We start from the raw sequence: 25603 nt of genomic DNA, 5'->3' as shown, positions 1-25603 counted from the left end.
ATGGAATCTTCGGAGGATGATACACCTGAGGAGAAATCCGTCGTATATTACACGGATGGCTCTAAACTGGAATCAGGTACAGGAGCTGCCTTTATAAAAACCGTGGGAACGGAGATCGTGCATAAATGGGCTGCTAAACTAAAAGAAAGTAATTCAGTATATCAAGCTGAGATGCTCGCTATATTTACAGCAGCTCTGGATGCAGCTACAAAGAGGAGGCAGACTGTAATAAGATCGGATAGCCGTTCAAGTCTCCAGGCCATTCTAAACCCGCTCTCTGAAAACGCAATGGCGAGAAGGATAAGGAGTATACTTGTATCTCACCCATCAATACGCATCTCCTGGGTAAAAGTCCACAACGGCCAGTGGGGAAACGAGCTTGCGGATGCGGCGGCCAAAGAAGCGACCAATACCGGAGTCTTTTACGACGAACTCTTATATCCAGCTTCTCACGCAAAATCACTCCTCTGGAGGGACATGATAGCAAATTGGCAATTGCATTGGGATATGCCGGAGGCGTCAGGAAGATCAACTCATGAAGTTATGAAGAAAGTAGATACTAGGAGCAGGGGCTGGTCACGAGAGCTCATCTTATTTGCCACCGGTCATGGGCCTTTCCCGGCAACCTTACATCGCTTTAAAGTGATTGCCAGCGATAAATGCTCTTGTCTTGAGCCTGGCACGCCCCTGCACTACGCCACATGCTGTCCAGAAACGATGCCCTTTCACTTCTGTTTGCCGGCTGCCCATCTACACAGACCATGGATGCTTGGCATACTACGTCGAGAGGAATCAAAGGAAAAGATAAGAAAAATGGTGAAATTCCTTGAGGAACATCTCGAGAAGATAAGGGATCCGTCTCCTCCAGCTCCTGCAACTCCGGTACCAGCGCCGGTAAGGAGATCGCCGCGTCTTTACCCTGACAGTGCGCTGGTGGCACTGTTTGCGAGCGAGGAGCAGGATGAATCCCAAACCTAATTAATGACGTCTCGGAGAAATTAGACTGACTGTATTGAACTGCCGCAGTGCAATGAGGTGCTCTGCCCTTCTTGTCATTTGATACAATCCTTGATCAATCATATTTCTGATTGCGCCTTTTGCGATACGAATTGTATACAACTTTCCATGATTATTTATTATCCGTGCCCGTTGCACTTTACTTTAACTTGATTAATTTTATTCTTCGATTTACATAATTTTTGATTTCCTTGCACTATACGTAATCTTTGACGTATCAATAAATTTTGGTTTTACCGTAGATGCCCTGTTTCCCCCCTCCGGGGGGGGGGGCGAAGTGCTTACGTTGCTTCTTGCGACAGAGCCTGGGTGTCTCGCGGTTTCTCCAGTTTCTCCAGTGGCGGGCGGTAGAAGCTACGAGTATAACATAGGATCCTATGGGTTAGTTTTTGTTAGGGGGCGATGGGAGAAAAAAAAATTCTCAAGAAGGGGGCGATGGGGGGGGGGAACAAAAAAGATTGGAAAACTTTGATCTAACACTTGCGTCATAGGCACTTCCCTTCCACAGTTATCTTCCTAGTATGCGGTTTTTCTCAGGCACCCAAACACACTTGAGTACTATAAAAGTATTTTTTTTTTCCTCTTCCAGTTTCCTAGTTATTGTTTCTGGAGTATTCCCAGTAACGCATCGTAAACACTATATACTCTGTATCTTGTTTTTTCCAACAAGTTCTAGCTCCCACCCACCCCCCCCCCCCTCCCATAACAAACAAATGAGCAAGCGGAGTACTGCATACCTCACAAATCTGCATGATCAATTTTCTGGATACCGCACAAGCGTGAGTTATTATATAGGTGAGGGGGATAACAGCTCGTTTTCTTGAAACCGTTATCCCAAGTTTTTTTTTACTTTTTTTCTTTGTTTCCTTACTTCTCCTTTGATTCTTATTTTTTTTCCTGTTCCAGGAACCCATTTTTTTTTCCCCTACCTAAAGGCATTCCTATCTCACGACTTTGCCTCCACACAACCTCCATCCCGTTATCTTTCACAATGTTCATATAACTGTTGCGGAGCAACCCTAACGATTCAAGAAACCCGAGACTTTGGAAAAATGTCCTCCTTTTTTCCCCTCTCTCTCCTGGTTTTTTTTTATATATATTATTCTCCAGGACGTGGTTGTGTTATATTGATTTCTTTCGAGAAGAAAAACGAGTTTTTCAAGGGTAAAAAAAAACGCACACACACACACACACACCGGAAAACCAGGAGTTATCGGGGACAACGAAACCCGGGGAAAAACAACAGCTAAAAACTTGGACGGACGAGGGTTTAAAAAATAAAAACACGGAAAATGTTATTTTTAGGAAAATAATGCACAATTTTTTTAGGAATTACCCATTTTTTTTTTTGAAAGATTTAAAATTCTTAGATTTGCAGAAATGACAATTATTGAATCGCAGAAAAAAAAAATATCTTCAGTAATTACTTTTTTATTAATGAATCAATTATGAATTGTTTTTCTAGGAAATATTTTTAAGCTTCCAAAGAATCAATGCAATTTATCTAATGACAATTCCCTAAAATTAAAGATTATTGAAGATTGAATATAAATACATCATGTGTATATATATATATATATATACAGGGTGATTCAGAAAAGATGGTAAAAACTTCAAGAGGTGATAGTACACACCAATACAAACAATTGCCATCAAAGAATGCATGGTTTAAAATGAAACGCGCTAGCGTGTTCCGAAACGGCCGCTCCGCAAACGGCATTCCTGCTGGAATTTATCCGGAGAAAAAAGAACACTATGCATGCAAATGTAACCTGGGGAAGAAGAGGAAACCGTATGCAAAATTTTCGCCACAGTGAATAAAAGGTGCGTACGCCAGCCCTGTGAAGTTATCCAGCTACTTTTCGCACAGTTACCGATACAAGCGCGCAAATGTTTTCGGATTGGGCAACCGCGTTTGAAGAAAACGCTCACTGTACATTCGTACTGCCCCTGTGGTACTTTCGTTTGCAGCTCCATAAATGAAATGCGTGTCTGCTTTTTCAGTATTTCTGAAATGCGCCATTATTCCGTACGTTATAACTGTTAGAACGGTTGCACTCTGGAATAACCTCACAGGTCTGGCGTCCACTCCTTTTATTAACTGTGACGCAGATTTATAGCATGCGGTTTCTTCTTCTTCCCTAGGTTACATTTGTAAGCATGGCGTTATTTTTCTCCCGATAAATTTCAACAGGAATGTCGTTAAACGGAGCGGCCTTTTCGAGAACGCTCCAGCGCTTCATGTTACACCATGCATTCTTGGATGACAATTGTTTGTACTGTTGTGTAATATCACCTCTTAAAGTTTTTCCATCTTTTCTGAATCACCCTGCACATATTGTTTATAATTTTTTTGATTGCATTGATTAATTGGGTTGCTGTATTTTAGGTAATATATGTCATCCGTACTTGTTATGGGCATCTTTCTCTCAGCCACCTCGTTGGGCATTTTGCCTGTTGTGGCGTTGCATTATTATTTGTATATTCTTCAATTGATACAATATTTAAATTGTTTAGTCCATATTTTGTAGCATTTTGGTCTTTCATTAGATTTGGCAACGACACTGCCCTGATAATTCTCTAGTCAGAATTATTCACAACTCGAAGGAGTTGTGATACTACTGAATCACTATATCTACGGGCTCCGCGTTCAGTAATGGTGGCCCTATAATTAACATAATCCTGGGTGTCTACTAGCATTTTATTTTGGTCCTGTAATCAGACAGTTCAGGCATTATAGTCCATGGTAAAGCATGGACCGTGTTCGGTATGAAATAAAAAAAAGGTAAAAAGAAAGTCAACTGGAGCTGCAATACAAGAGGTGCCTCCGTCACATCGGAGGGCGCGCACATGTTGAAAGGTTACTGTAATTTCACGAACGTCTGCAGCAGCGACACTTATGTGCCTAGACAAAAAGAAAAATCCAGGCAGGACATATCGGGAGTAGATGGTCAATTTGTCGCACTCAACTTGTCGCGCTCAACACGTTGCGCCTCAATTTGTCGTGGTACTAATTCTTCGCAGTGCCATTTCGTCGCGGTACAAATTTGTCGCAGCTCCAATTTTTCGCGGTACAAATTTGTCGCATTGTCAATTCGTAATGACGTACATTTATCGCATAATCAATTCTTCGAACCGTCGATTCTTTACTGTACATGTTCCACGCAAACTTGTATGTAGGTTTTGTCTTACACGTGAAATAAGAAACATGAAGAAAAGTGTACACGCAGTTTATTAAAAATAATTATTTGCTGACATTGCGGAAAGGTCATCAAAATTAAAATTTCAATTGATATTATTTATTATTTAATTATTGTAATTACCGCATCAATTACATTTAAAAATTGAAATGTATATAAAAATTTACTTGCATTGAAAAATTTAGTTATTAAAAAGTTTAAATGTTAAATAATTAGTTTTTCCTATGATAGAATTCCAATATTATGTGGAAAAATTTCTGTGTTTATGATATTCCCCAAATTACAGTGCTAGCCTCTCTTTATCTGTAAACTTCTATCCGTCCCATGGGCTCGAGAGTTTCTTTCCCCCCCCCCCTTCCGAGAGTCACCAAGTCAGCATCTCCATAAGAACCCGAAATATTGAATTTAAATTATAATTCGATTAAATTGATATTTAATTCCCACCGTATAAGCCACACTTCCCGCTTTTTGTTACGATTTCTATTTCGCGCAGCGAAGCGAGTTGGGCTCAGATCAAGGGTAGAAATGTACGGTGCATATGAATGACGATTCGATGTGAGCTTTCGTAATGCCCACAGAATGAGCACCGACAAAGGCCATATAATCGCCATTAAGAACGACGACTATAGGTCATTCGCATATCTTTGACTGGCTTGTGTGAATACTTTCACATAATTTCCATTAGTGTCTAAGTGGTAGTGGCGGTTGTTGTTCTTGGTTGTTTTTTGGCAAAAACATGGAATATTGCAAAATTGAACGTGGAAATCATATGTTGGTTTGTTTGTGTGTGTTTTTAAACGTTTTTTCCCCCCACATAATTCATGTTTCGAAATTAGAAATAAGAAATTATTGCAATTGAATTATTAATTTTGAAATTGATTATTTTAATTGATATTAATAATTTTATTTATTTGAATTTTTTGTTGTATCATAAAATATAAATACATGTTATATGGATGACAAAAAATAATGTAATACATTTTAAATTAGATTGTTTGAATTCGATTTTTTAAATTGAAATAAACTGAAGTTTTTTCCTACGTACCGTTAAAAAAAAAAAAAAAATTATGGTAGTTTAAAAAATGGCATTACACGTATTATTCTATTAATACATCAACAGCCCTTTTTACTGCGATATATTCACGTTATATAAGTGTTAAAATAAAATGATACTCTAAGGCACTTAAAATAAACAAAGGTTTAGATACTGTCGAGTGCTTATATGTACGATATGAATTTTTTTTTTAATTAAAATTATCTTTGATAAATGTAGGCTATAATCACAGGCGGATTTATAGCTATTCAAATCGTTCCCCCTTTCTAATTCATGTTCTTGATCACCAATTACTCAATTTCGGTTACGTCCTTTCACTTGAACTTGTCATCCTGGGATAAAGCCGCGTACCCAGGAAATATTCCTCTGGGATATAATCCTATATTGTTTGATAATGTTAAGGGGCCATTCAAGTATTACGTAAGCAGATTTTTAGCCATTTTTGACCCCCCCCCCCTTTGTCAGCAGGTTAGTTAATTCGTATCTTCAAAAAAGGGTGGTTTATGACGTAAGCAACCTTCAAACCCCCCTCCCCCCTTGTCATCAAAGGTCAGCAAATCCGAACCCCCCCCCCCCCCGATGCTGACGTAGTACTTGAATGACCCCTAATTCACATGTGTTGAAAGAAGAAATTTTTACTTATCGTTGACTGGAGCCGTATGACAAGAGGTTACATACAATGGGCTGAATAAAAGTCTTTTTACTGAGAGTTGTTACTTCAGAGTTGAAAAAAAAAAACCAAAAAAAAAACATTGTGACATTTACAGTGATGTCTCTGACACCACTGCAAATGTCAATGGTTAAATGTCAAATGTCTTTATGGAATGGGTATGATCACCCACAGAGAATTAATTGAGAAATCAAAATTTCCTACTTAAAGATTAAGACAAGAACCCACAAGTTCCGGACACTTCCGGGGCCCCTTGGTCAGTCAAAGGCGCCAACATGAAGAAAACATTGGGGAGGGCTGAAAATTGCCATTCATTCCGCATATATGAGGGACTCAAACGTGTACGCAGGAGGCGGAATGGTACATTGCATTGTATATTCATGAGTAATTGGGGTGGGGTGGACTGAAATGGCATCAGCCCCCAGGTTCTGGTCCCTATGGCTGGAGTGTCTGAATATTATTTCGGCATAATAATACAAAGTGATTTGAAATGTACATTGCATTGCAAAAAAATAGTTTAAAAATCTGATTTTTCACAGCTGTTATATATAAAACTTAGATACATTGTCAGTGAAAAATTCCTCAAATATGTATTCTCTGCTTGATATATTCAATAGTGAATAATGAAAATTGTGCTGGGGGCACATTGATCTCAATCTTTATGTGCGTCCCCACGCCCCTCGCTGCAAAAAATGGAAATCCCGACATAAAGCGGGAAGCACGGCTTATACGGTGAAAATTAAATTTTCAAAATTTATTTGATCCTAATTTATTATCCTGGTGTACTTTCCAACGTCCCTCGATGACTTCAATTAATACTTTTCTTCGTTTGTTAAAAATTAAAATATAGATGGGGAGGGGGAACATTTCCAATAAATCAAACAAAAAAATTAGTTAAATTTTTAACTAATACTAATACAGCTAAAGCAAATAACCTGTTTATAAGACCACAACAAACATTTGTATTTTAAAGCAATTCAAATTTGTCGTGACGAATTGACATCGAGAAGAAATGACTCCGCGAAAAATTTGTACCGCAGCGAAATGAGTCTCCGACAAATTTTCACCTTGACGAAATGAATCTGCCACAAGTTTGTACCGCGACGGAATGAGTCTGCGGAAAACTTTTACAACGACGAGTGTGCAGCACGATGAATTTACGCTGCGACAAATTGAACGTGACGAATTTTCACGCTACAAATTTAACGCGACAAATTGAACGTGACGAATTTTCACGCTACAAATTGAACGCGACAAATTGAACGTGACGAATTTTCACGCTACAAATTGAACGCGACGAACTGTCACGCGACAAGTTGAGCGCGAATTGACCTAGACCCCAGATTCGGGAGATCTGAGAGGCCAAGCGACATGAATTGCATCGACGTACTCTGTTGATGCATTTGCATCGAAGTATTGTTGATGCATTTGCATCGAAGTATTGTTGATGCATTTGCATCGAAGTATTGTTGATGCATTTGCATCGAAGTATTGTTGATGCATTTGCATCGAAGTATTGTTGATGCATTTGCATCGAAGTATTGTTGATGCATTTGCATCGAAGTATTGTTGATGCATTTGCATCGAAGTACTGTTGGTGTAACAGATTATACAGATCTATGCACCAACAACAAGCTAGCATAATAAAGGAAACCAACATATCAAGATAGTAATGGGTGACTTCAATGCCAGAATTGGAGAGAGAAGAAATGGCGAAAGCTCAGTTGGAAGTCATGGTTATGGTGTACGAAACGACAGAGGAAACCGACTCGTCGAATTTGCAGAGAGCGAACAGTTATGTATCATGAATTCATTTTTTAAGAAGAAACCCCAAAGAAAGTGGACTTGGAGAAGCCCAACTGGAACAACTAGTGGGATCGACCACATCCTATCTAATAAGAAGCATATGATCCAAGACTGCAGTGTTCTCAACAAAGTCAATACAGGACGTGATCATCGAGTGGTTAGATGCAGAATAAGGCTTAACACTAGAATGGGAAGAGCGAAACTTATCAAAAATATAAAAACTGTCATCGATATAAATTCCAGTTAGAGCTGAAGAAGCGATTTGATTTGCTGTATAACACCACTGAGGATGAACAAGATGTCACCACGATGAATAAAACTTTAACCACTACCCTAAAAGAAGTCGCTGGAGAAAAATAATTCAAACCGGTGAAGAAAATAACAGAAGAAACAAAAAAAAAATTATGAAAGACCGGAGAGAACTTCAGATTAAGAAGAATGACCCTAAATCAAAAGTGGAATATGAATAACTTTGCAAGACAGTACGAAAGCGGATTACAGAAGATGTCAGGAAGTTTAATTACGATATTGTAAGGAAACCATTGGAAGATAATAGGAGCTGAAAATGAGCGAAACGAAAACTGTGTGTTGGGAGAAAGGAAATTTTTGCACTAAAAAGAAAAGATGGAAGCATCACAAAAGATGGAAATGAAATCATTAGTGTTGTTGAGGAATTTGTAATACTCTATACAAACACGAAGAACAGGATCGGGACAGAGGAAAGGGAGCAGAAAGAAAAGGAAATCAAGCCGAATTTGTACAAGTAGCACCTGTGCATAAAGAGGAAGTCTACAAGGCTATAAGATGCATGGAAAAAGGCAAATGCCCAGGTGAAGATGGGATTTCAATAGACATTATTAAAAAACAGGAGAAGAACTTGCCAGAATGCTTGCTGCCTTGTTCACAAATTGTTTCACAAAATCGGATGTGCCTGAAGATTGGAATAACGGAATGATGGTTATTCTTTACAAAAAGGGTGAAAAAGAGGATATCAAGAACTATCGACCAATCAGTCTCCTATCAGTAATTTATAAAGTCTTCCCCAAAGTGCTGACATATAGGCTTGAATCTAAATTGGACGAAGCTCAACCAAAAGAACAGGCATGATTTCGAAGTGGATTTAGTACAATGGATCAGATCCAAACAATCAGGAAACTTATAGAGAAACATAAGGAATACAAATTACCATTGTTTATGGCCTTCATTGATTTTGAGAAAGTGTTTGACTCTGTCTTCACATCTGCTGTTGTTAAAGCTATAGATGTAATTGGGGTAGAGAAAACTTACATCAATATCATCAAGAAAATATATGACAAAGCAACTGCAACGATTCGGTTGGATACAGGAAAAACAAAGATTAAACTTAGAAAAGAAGTCAAACGGGGTGATAATATCTCACCAAAACTCTTTACCGCTGTTTTAGAAGAAGTATTCAGAAAACTGGATTGGAATAAAAAAGTAATTAAAATAAATGGAGAGTTTCTCAACCATTTGCGTTTTGCAGACGAAGTTGTTATTATCAACAGTAATCCAGACGAACTAGAAGAAATGATACAAGAATTGGCGAAAGCAAGTATTCAGGTGGGCTTGAAAATTAATCTGCGAAAGACTAAAGTTATGTTCAACCCCTTTGCGTTGAAGAGGACAATCTTGCTCAACAACACAGAGCTAGAAGTAGAAAGCTATGTATATCTGGGACAAGAAATCACCATGGATAACGGAATCATTAATGAAATAAACAGAAGGATTAGGATTGGATGGGGCACTTTCGGCAAAAACTGCGTAATTCTGAAGAGTCACATGCCATTATGCATGAAAAGAAAAGTTTTTAACCAGTGTGTGCTACCAGCACTGACTTATGGAGCTGAAACATGGACACTCACAAGCAAGACGATACAAAGGCTACAGACAACACAAAGGGGCATGGAGAGATGTATGCTGGGCATCAGAAAGAGATACAGAAAACGAATCACTTGGATAAGGAAGCACACAAAGGTATATGTTATCATGGAAAGAATCAAACGTTTGAAATGAAAATGGGCTGGACATATTGCAAGAAGACAGGACAACAGATGGACCACAATTATTCTAGATTGGCACCCCCGTGGTGTTAAACATCCCAGAAGGCGTCCCCACGTAAGTTGGATTGACGAGATCAGGAAAGTGGCTGGAGTCAACTGGATTACCAAATCATCAGACAGAGCAGAATGGAAAAATTTAGAGGAGACCTTCATCCAGCAGTGGATTGAAAATGGTTATTGATGATGATGATGACTGTTGGTGTAAATGCATCGGAGAAATAATATTTTAGTACAAGATATACAGAAGACTGGATGTTGTGAAGATATTTATTATTTTAGATGTTAATTTTTCAAGGAAGGAAAAAACTCATCTCTGCCTCTACCGGGAGTCGAACCCGGGTCCCTCGATTGTCCCGGGTTCGACATTAAAAAATACAATACAAACAATTGAATTTGATAAATAGAAATTGATTGTTGAAGCATTGTTTCAAACGTACTGTTAATGCATTGTTGCAGAAATACTGCTGCTGCATCGGTGCGGGAATATTGGTAATGCATTTTTTGCAAAAGTGTTGTTAACAAACTATTGCAAAGGTACCATTTTTGCGTAGTTCCAAAAATACTTTCTTTCAAACCGAACATGACTCCGGTAAATTGCCATGGGCAATTCACTACCGACGAATTGTGCTGGAAGTGTGTGCGTGTATATCTAACAGTATGAGTGGGAATCAAAGTGTCCTGTGTGAATTTTTAGTTTTGTCCATCTGTGTGTATTTTTAATTGAGAGTGAATTGGGAACATTTGTGTACCGTTGTAGGTCAGCTGCTCTTCGTGGCGAGACGGCGAACTCGGCACGAATTAGTGCCTAGAAGTTGTAAACCACAGAGTTTCAGAAATACCGTGGCTTCCTTCTTGCAAAGATACTTTGTTGCTTTTTCTTTCTCTTTCTCTTGTGGGTAAACAACGGGGATTAGCGAAAAAAAAGAGGGTGTTTGCAGAGGTGACCAGCAAATACAGCTTCCGGGATTGTTATCGAGTTGGAGTACAGAATCGGCTGTGCTGTACCGTCTTACCACTCCGTCGTCGCTAGAATCGGTCACATTTCAAATGATTGACACCTAGAAGTTTTTCAGGTGAAAGCCAGTAACAACTGGTGCTACTGGTACATCTTGCCAAGACAAATCTTACGATGTCTTGCTCTTATGAATACGGCTTCAGTTTTGAGTACCAGACTGGATGTCTGGTTCAGAAGCAAGGTACGAAAATGTGCATTGATGCCCAAAATTGTGGCCGTGTAGAGCATGCAGCCTCATTCTTTCTTTTCATTAAATTTCCTAACATTAAGTTGATATTTAGTTATCGATTGCTTCTACTCCTTTTTCTACAAGAAACTGCCAGAAAAACCAAATTTCCCATCATCCGAATAATCGCTTTAGATCGTTCCCTCAATAAATAATCGTTAAAAAAATGAAGTTCGATGTGATACAGACAAACGAAAAAATATCTTTTAATCCCTTACTTTGGAGAAGTGGGCTGTAGATAAATTGGCCGTCTGTGGAGGTTCCCATTACTATTGTTACATTGATACTCGCAGTATAAAGAACTCGCTCCGAAGAGGTTTTCCGTAAAGCCAATAACAGGAATATACTTTACATTCATATATGTTAGAGTATTTATACTCTAAATCCGCTTTGGATGCCTCTTTTTCATCACAAACTTCGAAACCGTATTCGATCCCCCCCCCCCCTAAAATTGTCTCGAACTTGATCGCGAAGTCCAAAGTCTCAAAGAATCAACCTCTTCAAGTAGATTCTTGCACACAAAAGCCTCTTTCTCTAAAAGTGCTCGTATTTGTGAAAGAAAGAAAAAAAAAAAAAGAAGTATATTTCATCAGATTTTCATTCATGAAAATCCAGAAGAAAAGGATTTCAATTCTTCGCGGGTGCGATGTTTTCTGAATAGGAAAAACGTGTAATTTACGGCCGGCGAATACATTACACTTTCCTCTCCTCTTCCCTGTTATTTTTATATTTGACGGTAAATTTGGGACGTTATGCAAAGCAGTTCTCGAAAGAAGAACGAAATGAGCTGCAGACGCTCTCTCTCTCTCTCTCACACACACACACACAAACACCACAGATAGATTTACTGGCATGCATACGAAACATTTCCGTCGTCGCAAGAATCATAAGATTCGACTGAAATGAAGAATTACAAATGCGACGATCCCTTTTTTTTTTTTATACAGTATTTTTTTTTCCCCCCTCACTTTTCCAGATTGTGTACTCTTCTATCTTTTCTCATTTGTAATTGTAAAAGAACTGTAGAATTTTTTTATTTTTTATCCCGTTTCTTTTCTGTCCGGGAAATCTTCTGTCGGTACCAAACTCACGTTCCCGGACAAGTAATGCGTCTCGAAGAAATTCTTCTCCAAATTACCACTTTTTTTTTTTCGGTTTCTTTCAAGATTTCCAGCCGCCACCACTTCTTCGGCTCACACTCAACAAATTCTTGTTCCCTCTCTAAAACGTGTAGACGATGTGCATTTTTTCCACTTGTTCTTACCTTCTTTTTTTTTTTTTTAACTGAAGAAAGAAGTCGAAAAGGACTTTTCTTTGGTGTAAAAAGAAAAGATCTTTTGAGAGAAGTGTAGAGATACACACAATGGTTTGTCGCTCCATGCATAAGAAGATTTGTTTTCTACTCCCCCTCCGCTTTTTTTTTTCCCTTAGATGCTTGTTTAAAGTGGAAAGTAAGGATTTAAAGGATATATACTGGTTTATCCTCTTTTTTTTTTCTCTCCCAGATATATTTGGAGAGTTTTAAAGGAAAAATAAAATAAATAAATAAATCGAGTCTCAAATGTTACAGTCCTTATGCTAATTTTTTTTGTTCATTCCTTTTTCCAGGAGCGACCGTCTTTTCTCGGCTTCGTTTGCTTTCCATATTAAGGTAATGTTCAATATCCACAGACGCACTGCAGATCTAGCGTATTGCAGTCGAAAGCAATGCGAAAAAGAGAAATTGCATGTAGAGATAGTCGTGTATTTACAGGGGCAAGGGACTTAGCGGGCAAGTTCAGCGGGGGTGCGGCAAATTTGAGGAATGAGTGGCCAAGGAAATTAGCAGAATGAGTGGCCAAGGAAATTAGCAGAATGAGTGGCCAAGGAAATTAGCAGAATGAGTGGCCAAGGAAATTAGCAGAATGAGTGGCCAAGGAAATTAGCAGAATGAGTGGCCAAGGAAATTAGCAGAATGAGTGGCCAAGGAAATTAGCAGAATGAGTGGCCAAGGAAATTAGCAGAATGAGTGGCCAAGGAAATTAGCAGAATGAGAGAATAGCGGCGAAATTTGTGTAAATCTCGATAAATCCGTTTAAGACAGGACAGAGCAAGGAACTAGGTCATTACATGACCAAACGAGTGACGTACAGAGCAAGGGGCCTGGTCAGTGAATGACCTAGAGCGTGTGCAAGCATGTGATTGACCAAAACCACATCATTCATTCAAAGAATTATTTTGATTTTTCTTTTTAAGATGATTTTTCTGATTTTACTTTTTGATTTTTCTTTTTAAGATGATTTTTCTGATTTTACTTTTTGATTTTTCTTTTTAAGATGATTTTTCTGATTTTACTTTTTGATTTTTCTTTTTAAGATGATTTTTCTGATTTTACTTTTTGATTTTTCCAAAAAAAAATATTTCTTGAACCATTTGCAATTGGATCGAATTTCACAACTGATTCTAATTTGTGTACTTTTTTCTTAAATTTCAGGAATATGAAAAATATTGATAAACACACACATACTAAATTTTCCAATTATGAATACTGAATAAAATTTTGCATAATATAAAATAATTTTTTTTAATTGTAACTACTATTGTTAAAAACTATTTCGTTTGCTTTGGGAAAACCAATTCCTTCTAAATGGTTTGGATGATATACAGTATGAATATTCGGCTATTGTGTGCTGCAAATGAATGAACAAAACAACACTATTGTTTTGAAACTGCTATTCATGTAAGAACCATTAGGAAGCTATGATTTGTCCACCTATTCATAACACGTTGCATTCCGTTCAACATTTTTTTTTCATTTATTGGAACGATATTAACCTAAGATTTTTAAAAATATTTCATGCAAGTTTGATTCCTAAAAATATTTCATGCAAGTTTGATTCCTAAAAATATTTCATATGATTCCTAAAAATATTTCATATGATTCCTAAAAATATTTCATATGATTCCTAAAAATATTTCATATGATTCCTAAAAATATTTCATATGATTCCTAAAAATATTTCATATGATTCCTAAAAATATTTCATATGATTCCTAAAAATATTTCATATGATTCCTTAAAATATTTCATATGATTCCTTAAAATACTTCATAAACTGTGTGTGTGTGTGTGATTCCTAAAAATACTTCATAAGCAATATTTAATAAGCTATGATTTTTGAAAATACTTCATAAGCTGTGATTTCTAAAAGAATTTCATAAGCTTTGATTCCTGAAAATATTTCATATGGGCTATGATTTCTAAAAATATTTCATAAGCTATGATTCTTTAAAATATTTCACACACATAAGCTAAGATTCCTAAACATATTTCACACACATAAGCTAAGATTCCTAAACATATTTCATAAGCTAAGATTCCTAAACATATTTCATAAGCTAAGATTCCTAAACATATTTCATAAGCTAAGATTCCTAAACATATTTCATAAGCTAAGATTCCTAAACATATTTCATAAGCTAAGATTCCTAAACATATTTCATAAGCTAAGATTCCTAAACATATTTCATAAACTAAGATTCCTAAACATATTTCATAAGCTAAGATTCATAAACATATTTCATAAGCTAAGATTCATAAACATATTTCATAAGCTAAGATTCCTAAACATATCTCATAAGCTATGATTTTTGGAAATATTTCATAAGCTATGATTTTTGGAAATATTTCATAAGCTATGATTTTTGGAAATATTTCATAAGCTATGATTTTTGAAAATATTTCGTAAGCTGTGATTTCTAAAAATATTTGTGTGTGTAGCATGTGTGGTGTAGCAGTAGTAGGTAGGGCCTCCCTGGCTCGGGGATCCATGATGTTCTTAAGTTAGCCACCTCGTTGGGCAATTTGCCTGTTGTGGCGTTGTATTTGTATTTAAAAATAATTCATAGCATAAGTGTTCAAAATTTTCTAGCTTTCTGTGTATATATCTTATCTGATAATAACACATAGACCTTGATGTGTTTGACAAGAATTTATAGGCCATGATTCTGTTCGATACTAACTTATAGGCTATGATGTGTTCAATAATCATTTACGTTATTTATTTAAAAACAATTAAAAGGCGCTTACGTGTTCAAAATTCGTTTAGCTTTTCTGTTTAACGATAGTTTAACGGCTATGATATGTTTAACGAGTAAATTTCATTTTAAATTTGAATACCCTATGATTTTGTGCTCGTTATGATTATTTGATATTGCCACGATTGAGTGCCTAATTTATTTTTCAGCTCAAATTGGCATTTTCAAACTCGTTTCTTCTTTGAATAGCCTTCGGACACTGAACATGTTTGTATACATGTTACGGTGAAAGTTGACCCAACCAATGTTTGAAATTCTGTGGACATTGGTCGATAGTGGCTGGAGATCCCTAATAATACCGATATAAATCTATAATATGTAGATATTCCGATTTATTTCGCCATTAGGGTTGCCCTAGCTAACGATAATTATAAATTACACAAATAATTGTTGGAGCCAAAGATACAGATAAGATACCTGTTTAACACTAGTTCATAGGCTATAATTAGTATATTAATTATCACGAATAAAAAATACTCCACTTTAATTATGATTCTGAACTATGCCTTTACTTTGGCCAAGGATGTCCATCCTCTTCGCGAATTGTCTGTCCAATGCCCGAATTTCGTACATTGTTCACGCAGTTCGCGAACTGGCTGATTCTGGTCTTTGGCCGTAACCGTATAATAACAATATTGGCCGTTTATATCGACAACACCTTTCTTCTTCGTGATCCAAAAGAATATAGACCGTAGAGAAAACGTTCCAGTCGCATATAAGGTTTTTTTCCCTCTTACTTTTATTCAGACTTATAGACGTTTTGGTGACAGAATCTGTGTACGTGAACGGTATTTGCTGTTTTACGAAGGTTTTTTTTTTTTTTTTCCTTTCTTTATTGGCGCATATTATACTTGGGTTGCTGCAACAATAAATCAAAGGATATTCGAACTTTTTCTGAGACATTTGTCAAGAGCATTTGCTGGAATTAGAATTTGTTTCTCAATATATTTTATTTTTTTCCCCTGCTTTCTGAAACATTTCTCTTCGTTTTTATTGCTATTATTCCCGTTATACATTTTCCCTCAGAGGAACGGAAACTATTTCTGCACTAAATCCTTCAGATCTGTTTCTGACGCAAAAACAGTTTGAGAGGCTAAAAAATAAAACGAAATATATGTTATTATTTTATTTTCTTCTATTTTTTTTTTTTATTCTTTTATTTCAATCATTCTTGGACCTAATACGTCTTCTAAGAAATGTGTGTTGATTTTGTCTTTATTTTTGTTTTCGCTTTAGCGCAATTTCTCATCCGTCCTCGCTACAGATGTTGACCCCGTACGGAATCAATAAAGCATCTGTTTTACTTGAAAAAAAAGATTTATTTTCATTTTATTTATTTTTGAAATGACAAAATAAAAATTTTGTATGAAGTGATCGATTTTTTTTTTAGATTTTCACGCGGATTATTATGCGATACGAACGTTCGGGGAAATTTATACACCGAACAACATGGGGATCATGTTCAGAAATGTCATGAACGAGGCTAATAGTGTGTGCAGTGTTGGAAAATATATTTAAATGTTTGGATGGAAATACTTTCGATGTTTTTATTATTCAGCCAATGGAATCTGAATATTGCTTTTCACTGCCAGATATTGTTAATTATAAAAGAATAAAGATTATGAATATAAAAAAAAGAAATATGGAAAGGAACAATATTATGATTGAACTGAAAACAATTATTTTTTGTATACAAATATAAATAGAAACTTTAGCTGGAATATAAATACAAACAATGATTTCAAAAGAAATGGAGAGGTTAATTTGAAAATACATGGAAGCGTTAATTTGAAAATTAATACAAACATTAACTTGGAAATGAATACAAACGTTAACTTGGAAATGAATACAAACGTTAACTTGGAAATGAATACAAACGTTAACTTGGAAATGAATACAAACGTTAACTTGGAAATGAATACAAACGTTAACTTGGAAATGAATACAAACGTTAACTTGGAAATGAATACAAACGTTAACTTGGAAATGAATACAAACGTTAACTTGGAAATGAATACAAACGTTAACTTGGAAATGAATACAAACGTTAACTTGGAAATGAATACAAACGTTAACTTGGAAATGAATACAAACGTTAACTTGGAAATGAATACAAACGTTAACTTGGAAATGAATACAAACGTTTATTTGAAAACAAATACAAACGTTAATTGAAAATAAATACAAACATTATCGAAATAAATACAAATGTTAATTTAGAAATACATACAAACGGTTATTTGAAAATAAATCATCATCATCAACCATTTTCAATCCAATGCTGGGGGGGGGGAATGAAGGTCTCCTATAAATTTTAACATTTTTCTCTGTCTAATGATTTTGCCATGCAGTTGACTCAAGCCACTCTCCGGATCGCGTCAATAAATCCTGTTTGGGGAAATCTTTTAATATGCATAAAAACAAACGTAAATACGAAACATTGACAACAATAAATGTGAAATACATAAGCAAAAGCAGATGAAAACGTAGATATAAAATTGAGTTGAGTGTATTACAATAGAAATTTAATCACATTTTCACGGTTGAGAATAAATCCATTCTTAAGAAATGAAATGAATTTATATAGAAGTAAATTCAAGCTTTGAATGTGAATGAAGATGCCAATGAAGCGTAATTGCCACAAAATTTTAAATATGCATGTAATAATAATAAGGCAATTACATACATAAGATACAAAATATACATATGTATATCATTAATTATAAAAAAAGATACAATTTTCGTGTCTCTTTTGAGTGATTCACACATAGAAGTGTTTCTAAATAACATATTTATTCAATGTTTATCATTTTGTACCAGTTATTGTTAGAAAAATCACTTATTGGACGACTATTTCTTAATGGGTGTTTAGATGTTGATTATTTATTTATTACATGTTCATTAAACTTATAACATATCGAATTGTTTTTATTGCGTTATTTCAGATTACCTATTTAAGGTAGCAATTCTCTCACGGAACGTTATAATGATGAATGACCAAACTTCGAAACATGTTATACTATTCCAGAAGTTTTCCGTGACATTCTCTCTCGCCCCATTGAAATATTCTAGGATCGACAGACGTCATCCATTGCCATGTTGAAAGTTCGAGTTGTTCGTCCGACTGGTTATTATGCATATGATTTTCGGTGTTCCCACGTATTATCTCCACGGGGGCGATCCGTCTGTGTCACAAATGACATAACCTGATGCCTTGTATATATATGTGTGAGTGCGCGCGCGCGGAGTTCAGTTCGAGAACAAGGAGATGTTGGTCGAAGAAACATTTCGGCTCTCGTGACGGATGATTTTAATTAAAATCCCCGAACGGAACCGATTAGTTGCATATTACATTGTATAAATGCAAGAACAGGTCAGTGCCGCTGTCATTGACGGGATACAGATGGAGGCTCTTGTTACACAGTGGGACGTATGCATACGCACACGCAATCATTAGTTTTCGTCTGAGGGATAGGATATCATGTTCTGATTTCTGATGTTAACATATTATAACATATTATATGATCATGTAAAAAAAGTTTTTTTCCGCATAACTGATGTATGGATATCATAAGCATTAACTTCCGACTGCTTCTATTGAGGTGATGCACGATTTTGTTAGTCAGTTATGATTGATTTTTATATTATTATTGCTTTTTGATATTGCTTATTGATTTTTATATTTTTATATTATATTATTATTGCCGCCTGGCAGTCCAGTGGTTAGGGAGCTAGCTTCTGACTGTGCAGGTCTGGGTTTGAATCCCGGGTCGGGCATGAATGTCTACTAACACTAACAAATTCCCTGGACAGATCGTTATTATTATTATTATTATTCAGAGTATGCAAAATTGCCCACAAAATTATGGCCTTTCTTTTAATGGTAGAAAATGGTTTGATTTAACGAGTAATACAGGGTTTGTACAAGTGAATAACACTATTAAAAAAATATATTTAAAAGAAACAAACTAATTTTTTTCTTTATTTTCCATATATCACAGTTTACACTATGAGTTATAGTTTTGAAAATGCAAACTTTTAAAATCGTGCCATTCATTTATGTGAACACTGTCAGCGTTAGAATCGAAAAATAAAAGTTACTTGGCCGTGGGACCAGTGAATACGAGAACCCACTGGTCCATAGACATCATGACTGGTCCGTTAAATGAAATCGGTTCTAAACAATGACTTATATTCTCGTAAATATATTATGATTCACGTGACTCAGATATATCACCAAGAGGTGCGAAAAGTCATAATAAACATTTAGAACTGCAGTCGAACTTTGTAAAACCGACCACTATTGATTCTGTGGCTTTATCGATAAGTTTGGAGGTTTATAAAGAGGCTTGTGTTTTAATTAAATTTTCAAAAAACATTCTGCAAAAGTTATTTGCTACTAAATAAACAAATAAATATGTAAAATTAGAGATAAAATGACAGAGAGAGAGAGAGAGAGATAAGACGTAAAATTAAAAATAAATTGGAAGAAATCGAAGAGAAATTGAAAAAAAGGAAAATAATATGGATCAATGAGGAGGTCGTTCTCAAGGGGAACCCCCCCCCCCTACATTGCTCCAAACTGCAAAAATGTTTCTAATGATGGTAAGCCTAATAGGCATAAATTTATCATCAGTTCCCCCCGACATTTTTGCGATAAACAAGCTTTGGAAGTTAAAAAGCAAATATGAGAAAATACAAAATTATAACCAAAAAACATGAAAAATCACATGTGAGTGTTAAAATGTTCAATTGATATTTACACAAAAGTGTGTTTAAAAGTGGAAAATATAAAAATTGAAGAATGAAATGAATTAAAATGAAACGTACCAAAAATTCGACATTTCAAATTTCGTCTTTAAACCACGTGGCATGAGTTCACCCACTTTTTGTCCCAGACAGAAAATATATTAGGCCTACCATCGTTAGAAACATTTTTGCAGTTTGGAGCAATGTGGGGGGGGGGGGGGGGTTCCCCCCTTGAGAACGACCTCCTCATTGATCCATATTGTTTTCCTTTTTTTCAATTTCTTCCAATTTATTTTCATTTTTTACGTCTTCTCATATCATCTCTAATTTTATAATTTCGAGTTATGTGTATAAAGCTGCCTTTTTGGGTGCTACACTCTGACTGTCGAAGTGTTTCAAATAAATCTGGTTTCTTTCAATTGCTCTTTTATAATGCATGCTATATATATATATATATACTGATATATATACCTATATATATACTGATTTGTTTGCTAAATTTCAAAGAGCAACATTAATTAAAACAAATTATCTTCATAAATGCGCATGTTGTTTTAGCATATTGAGGAAAAAGTAAGACATTTTCAGGTGTCAAAGCTTCCATGTCAAAGCTTCCATGACAAACAAAGAAAAGACCGAAATGGACTGTCTATGCACTCTCTGGAATAAGGGAATAAGGGATAAGGGGGGGGGGGGGGCATTAAAAATTTACCACCCACTTTCTGTCCCGCACAGAAAAGATGGCAAATTCATTTGATGAATGCTGAAGGGTTTAAAATCAGCTGATATATTCAGAGCTCAAAATTATATTCTAGCGCAGTAGTAGGCATGGCAAGCACGTCCTGGAGCAGGGTCCCTCGGCTGGGATCTTTTGCGCCCCCCCCCTCCCCCTTCTCGGTCAGACATTGAACGGGCCCCTTCTATAGTTAGTTTATGGCTCGAAAAAGCAAGAAAACAGGGTGAAAATTGTCCCGGGCCCCAGGGTTAGAGTCTTGTCAGCCCCGTCCTTGCGGAGCCTATGGCGGTAGGGTGACATGCAAATTTCGGAAAAATATTGAAACATCGAATGGATGCTAAAAAGGATTGAGGCAACACTCAACACGCATGCTCTATAATGCAGCAAAATCATTTAGGCCCATAAATGTTTGAATTTCGAAATAGACATGGTTTTTCAAATATTTTTTTTACAGCAATAAACATTTATCTTTCGACATTAAAACGGCTAAGCCAATATGGTGAAGGGGGGGGGGTGAAATTTTTCGCTACTGGTCCCGCGGACCACCACAATTTTTTTTTCTTGGTGGCCCGATCGCTTTACCAGTTGTCTCGGACCAGCGGATCACCAATGATTCCGAACGCTGGCTGTATTATGACGGTTCTTTTCACCTTTGCTTTGCGTTGCTATGTTATTTTGCATCAATCAATCAACGGAATGCAAATAGTAAATTAAGTATGTATGTGTTATTACTGTCGTAAGGCAATATAAAATATTTGAGCAAAATAGTAGCAACTTGTCTAATGAAGTTATTTTCGTGAAAAAGAAACCCTCCATAAACTATTCCCGCGTTCTAATTTGAGGTTTAAAATTTTGATAAAATACTATAATATAATCAAAATTGTTTATTGATTCAAATTACAATTTAACCATTTTTTGACCGCTTTTCCAATTTTTTGGTTAAATGATTACTCTGGTGATTTAAATAATATATTTGAAACCTTTTAGAAAATAAATGTCTTAAAAAGAAACTATATTATAATTTAAACCCATATTTTTTCAAAGGCTTCAATTATGTTATTTATTAAAATCATCAGCGATATTTTAAATGAAAATTACGATTTGATCAAAAATTGGAAGAGCTGTCAAGAATGGATAAAATGGAATTTCAATTGGAAAAGAATGTTGAATTTCTTCTAGTATTTGTATTTGATGAGAAATTTTTCAGCCTAAAAACTACAAATTTTTCTCAAACAATAATTTACAATTTAAGTTTAACAAAAATAACTTTCTTTTCCTCAAAAAATAACTTCATTAGGCAACGTTACTCACCGTTACCAATATCTTGCCTCAATATTGTTAGTGAATTGTGGCATTAATGTCACATACTTGCTTAATTCGTTTTATTCTATTTCCAAATAATTATACATAAACAAACTTTTTAATAAAAATGAATTAGTTAATTTCACTATGATTAAAACAATCATAAAACTGCGTAAAGTCTTTATGTGATAAAAAAAAATATTATTTTTTCGAAAATATATCAAAAGAAAAAAATTCAGGATTAAAAATTTGGATAAAACTAGAAAAAAACAATAAAAATGATAATTAAAAGAATCATTAAAAAAATTAAATTTTTATCGAAGACGAATTTTAAGAGCTCTATAATACTCTTTGTACATTTCAATTCTTAAAAATTCTTACGCGAAGAAATATGTGCCAAAAAAAGTAATAAAAAAATTGTAATGAAAGTGTAGTTTATACTAGAAACATGAATAAACAATTATAAAAAAAAATATTTTTCTCTTCTTTTTCTAATATCATAAATTAATGCAAGGTTTTTTTTTTAATTTTTATTTATTCCAAATAATAAATGAATAAATTGCCGGCAAACGGTGAAAATGTGATGCAGCGCGTTTTCATTTTGGTGACTTTCGCGTTTAATACCCGATTCACCATTTTTAGAAGTTCGAAGAAAAAGAAATGCTCTGCAGAATATTCAAAATAATGAAAAGAAGATGAAGAAAAGAGTGCGAGATCATCAAAAAGAAACGATCCGAACGATGATGTCCCTCTCGGCTATCCATACAAATGTTTTTAACAAAAGGTTTTTATGTGAGTGACATCACATCTGTGATGATAAGTCGCCATCTGTTGGCATTGCCAGCAATTGTGAGCTTTGGCCTGAGTTAGGTCCGACCGTTCATGTACGATCCCGTTCAGTGCACACGAGCTCCAAGGAAAGATTGAGATATTCGTTGCCTCTGTGGTCTAGTGCGTTCACCCGGAAAGTGAAAGGACGTGGGTTCGGTACCGCGCAGGGAAAGTTGAATTTTCTCTCTTTCCAAAAATATATCTCTTCGCATTAGCCAGCTGTAAAAAACCTTTGTAAGAAGAGCGATACTTAAAAAAATCGTACATTAGTTTTTAAAAAAATCAAGGGGACACATGGAATGTTCAAATTAAAATTTCTTATTACCTGTATTTCCTGCTAAAAATGCTTTAATGACATTTCAGTATCAATATAATAACAATTTCAGGTCTCTTAGTTTAGAAAAGTATGTGTTTCAACCAGCTTGGCACTTTATTTAGACACCAAGAGGTGCCAAGCTGTAACAGAAAATTTTTGGTAATTTTTTTGTCCACTGCGTCTCAAATTTCATTGAAAAGAATCATTTCTTTTATTTTGTGCTACAGCGCGTTTTCATTTTGATGACTTTCGCATCTGAATACTGTATTTTATTTTGTGCTACAGCACAAAATAAAATAAAATAAACTAGGCATATATCACTGATTTGCAGCATGCATTTTGCATCATGAGAAACCGTTAATGATTATAAAATATATAAACCTTTTTTTATTGCACAAATTTGCAAATGTTTCACAATTTTCAACATTTTTTTGAAAAAATTATCATGAAAATAAAATCACATAGTGCAATGCATGCTGCAAGTCATTGATATATGCCTACAGAGAAAAACAATCATGACTCTCAATGAAATTTGAGACACGGGACAAAACATTTAAAAAAAAATGTCAGTTTGGAGCCTCTTGGTGTCTAAATAAGGCGCCAAGCTTGTTGAAACACATAATTATTTTTTAAACTAAGAGACCTGAAATTATTATTATATTGATACTGAAATGCCCAGTAACCATTTTTAGCAAGAAATGTACAGTAATAAGAGATTTTCATTTGAACGTCATGAGTCTTCTTAATGCTATAAAAACTTGCTAAAAGAGGAGTCAATCTGACCCTACTTGTAGATGACCCTACAAAGAGTTGAAAACACCTCATTTCTTCAAGGATTGACATGCAGAAATGCTAAAGTCGTTTGTGGTTGCCATAAACCCGTGTAGTGACGTTATGGGTTGGCCAAAAAACTGTCATCTAGTATCCGGTAGACCCCCCCCCCCCCACAAATAACTAACCGATAATTAAAAGCTCGTTGATAAAACGAGCAAAAAATTAACAAATTGAATTACAAAAATTACAAAATTAGAATTACAAAATACCTTGAAATTATGACCAAACTGGCATCACGTTGGATTTTAAATACAACACAAATATTCTTGGTTTAGGATCGGAGAAGAATTGAACCAGCAAAAAATAAGTGTTCTTACTAACAAAAGAAAAAAAGAGGGGCTGTGGCATAGACACGGCCGTAAGTTGCCTGGTACTGTAGGTACTGGGATATAATGAATTTGGTATCGAATTTGTCCTTAAGAATATACAACGATACCAACGTTGCCTCTTTGTGTTGCGAACTCCTTGAGTTATAGCGTAAAACAATATCGTTATGAATGCGGGACTCGAGCCTGGCATCCAGACCGGAAAAGATATTGAATAAAACCAGAGTAGCATCATATCGGATTTGATTCAAAATTACCTATCGGACTGCACCGTTAGATCATGCTTGCGTTGTTAACCTCTCGAGATATAGCGTAAAATTCGTTACGAAAGGGGGCAGTGAGCCTTTCTTTGAAACCGAACACGGTTCGTGCTCTATCGCCTAACTCTATCGTTCTGGCAAATTTTAGCATATATCTCCAATTGATGCTCTATTTTCAGATTTGGGCCTATGGAAAAACCCTTCCAACAGAGGACAAGATGAGAGGAGTTGGTGTTGCAGATCAGCTGATGGTTGAGGACAGAGTACGGTGATGAAGGCGGATGGCTCGGGATGTTTTGGTTGGTGTCTTGCAGGCGATCCGCCAGGGCTCCTTGGCGGCCGACGGGGGTTTCCGGGGACTTTGGGGTGTGATTGCCGCGAGTCAGAGACGATGGGGGCCCCGGCGGTGTTGGGTCCTATGGCTTACGGGCCGGGGATGCCTGCCGGGCCCGAACATCAAGAGAGTTTCTCCAGCATGGTCCAGCCGCTAGGTAATCTGCTTTAGAGCTGGACCATGTTTGGTGTTAGTGTTTGTAGTCCTTTGCGTGGGTCGGAGGTCGGCCCGTAGTCTTGGTGGCTAGCGGGGCTTTTTCTTTTTTACAGCATGGCCGCAAGCTAGCCTGCTTATATCCCACAAGGGACAGAGCGGGGAGGGCCATGTTTGGTGTTTGCATATATCTCCAATGGGGCTAGACCGTGGCGGACTTTATTATACAAGAATAATAATAATACATGAAATTAAAACAACGCACAGATACGTCGATTATATACAAGTAGAACATGTGTAACGTAACGCAGAAAACACGTAAAGTGAACACCGAAAAAAAAAAATTTACAATACATACAAATGGGTGAGGGGACTCACTGCATAATGGGTGCGCACTCTTAAGAAGCACATACGCCGGATCACGATTGGGAGTAAATCCGGGGTTGCCTGACCCTTGTGGATCTTCTTACCATTTGTCGGGGGGAGGGGGGGTTCTACGTGGTCTGCATTTCTGGTCTTTTATTTATTTATTTATTTATGCGTGGACAATCTGCGGATTCATCTGCAGTTAGCGTACGAGGTCAGCAAGCTGTCTCTTAGATCTCTTCCTCTGCAG

The 25603-nt window shown here is 36.0% G+C and overlaps 1 protein-coding gene across 1 annotated transcript; it reads left to right on the top strand.

Moving 5' to 3' along the window:
- On the top strand, positions 1-24772 carry LOC149065270 (uncharacterized). The gene is made up of 2 exons (XM_089254129.1): positions 1-642; positions 24680-24772. Exons 1-2 carry the CDS (start codon positions 1-3, stop codon positions 24770-24772), a joined length of 735 nt encoding a protein of 244 aa, XP_089110255.1.
- Positions 24773-25603: the final 831 nt, after the last annotated feature.

This window comes from Pholcus phalangioides, unplaced genomic scaffold, assembly GCF_987345545.1.
Source record: "Pholcus phalangioides strain wild (caught in Gottingen) unplaced genomic scaffold, Ppha-v1.0 ptg000040l_1, whole genome shotgun sequence".
In the NCBI taxonomy this organism is placed as follows: Eukaryota; Metazoa; Arthropoda; class Arachnida; order Araneae; family Pholcidae; genus Pholcus; species Pholcus phalangioides.
Note: the sequence above shows the minus strand (reverse complement) of the source record. Positions and strands in the feature narration are given on the sequence as shown.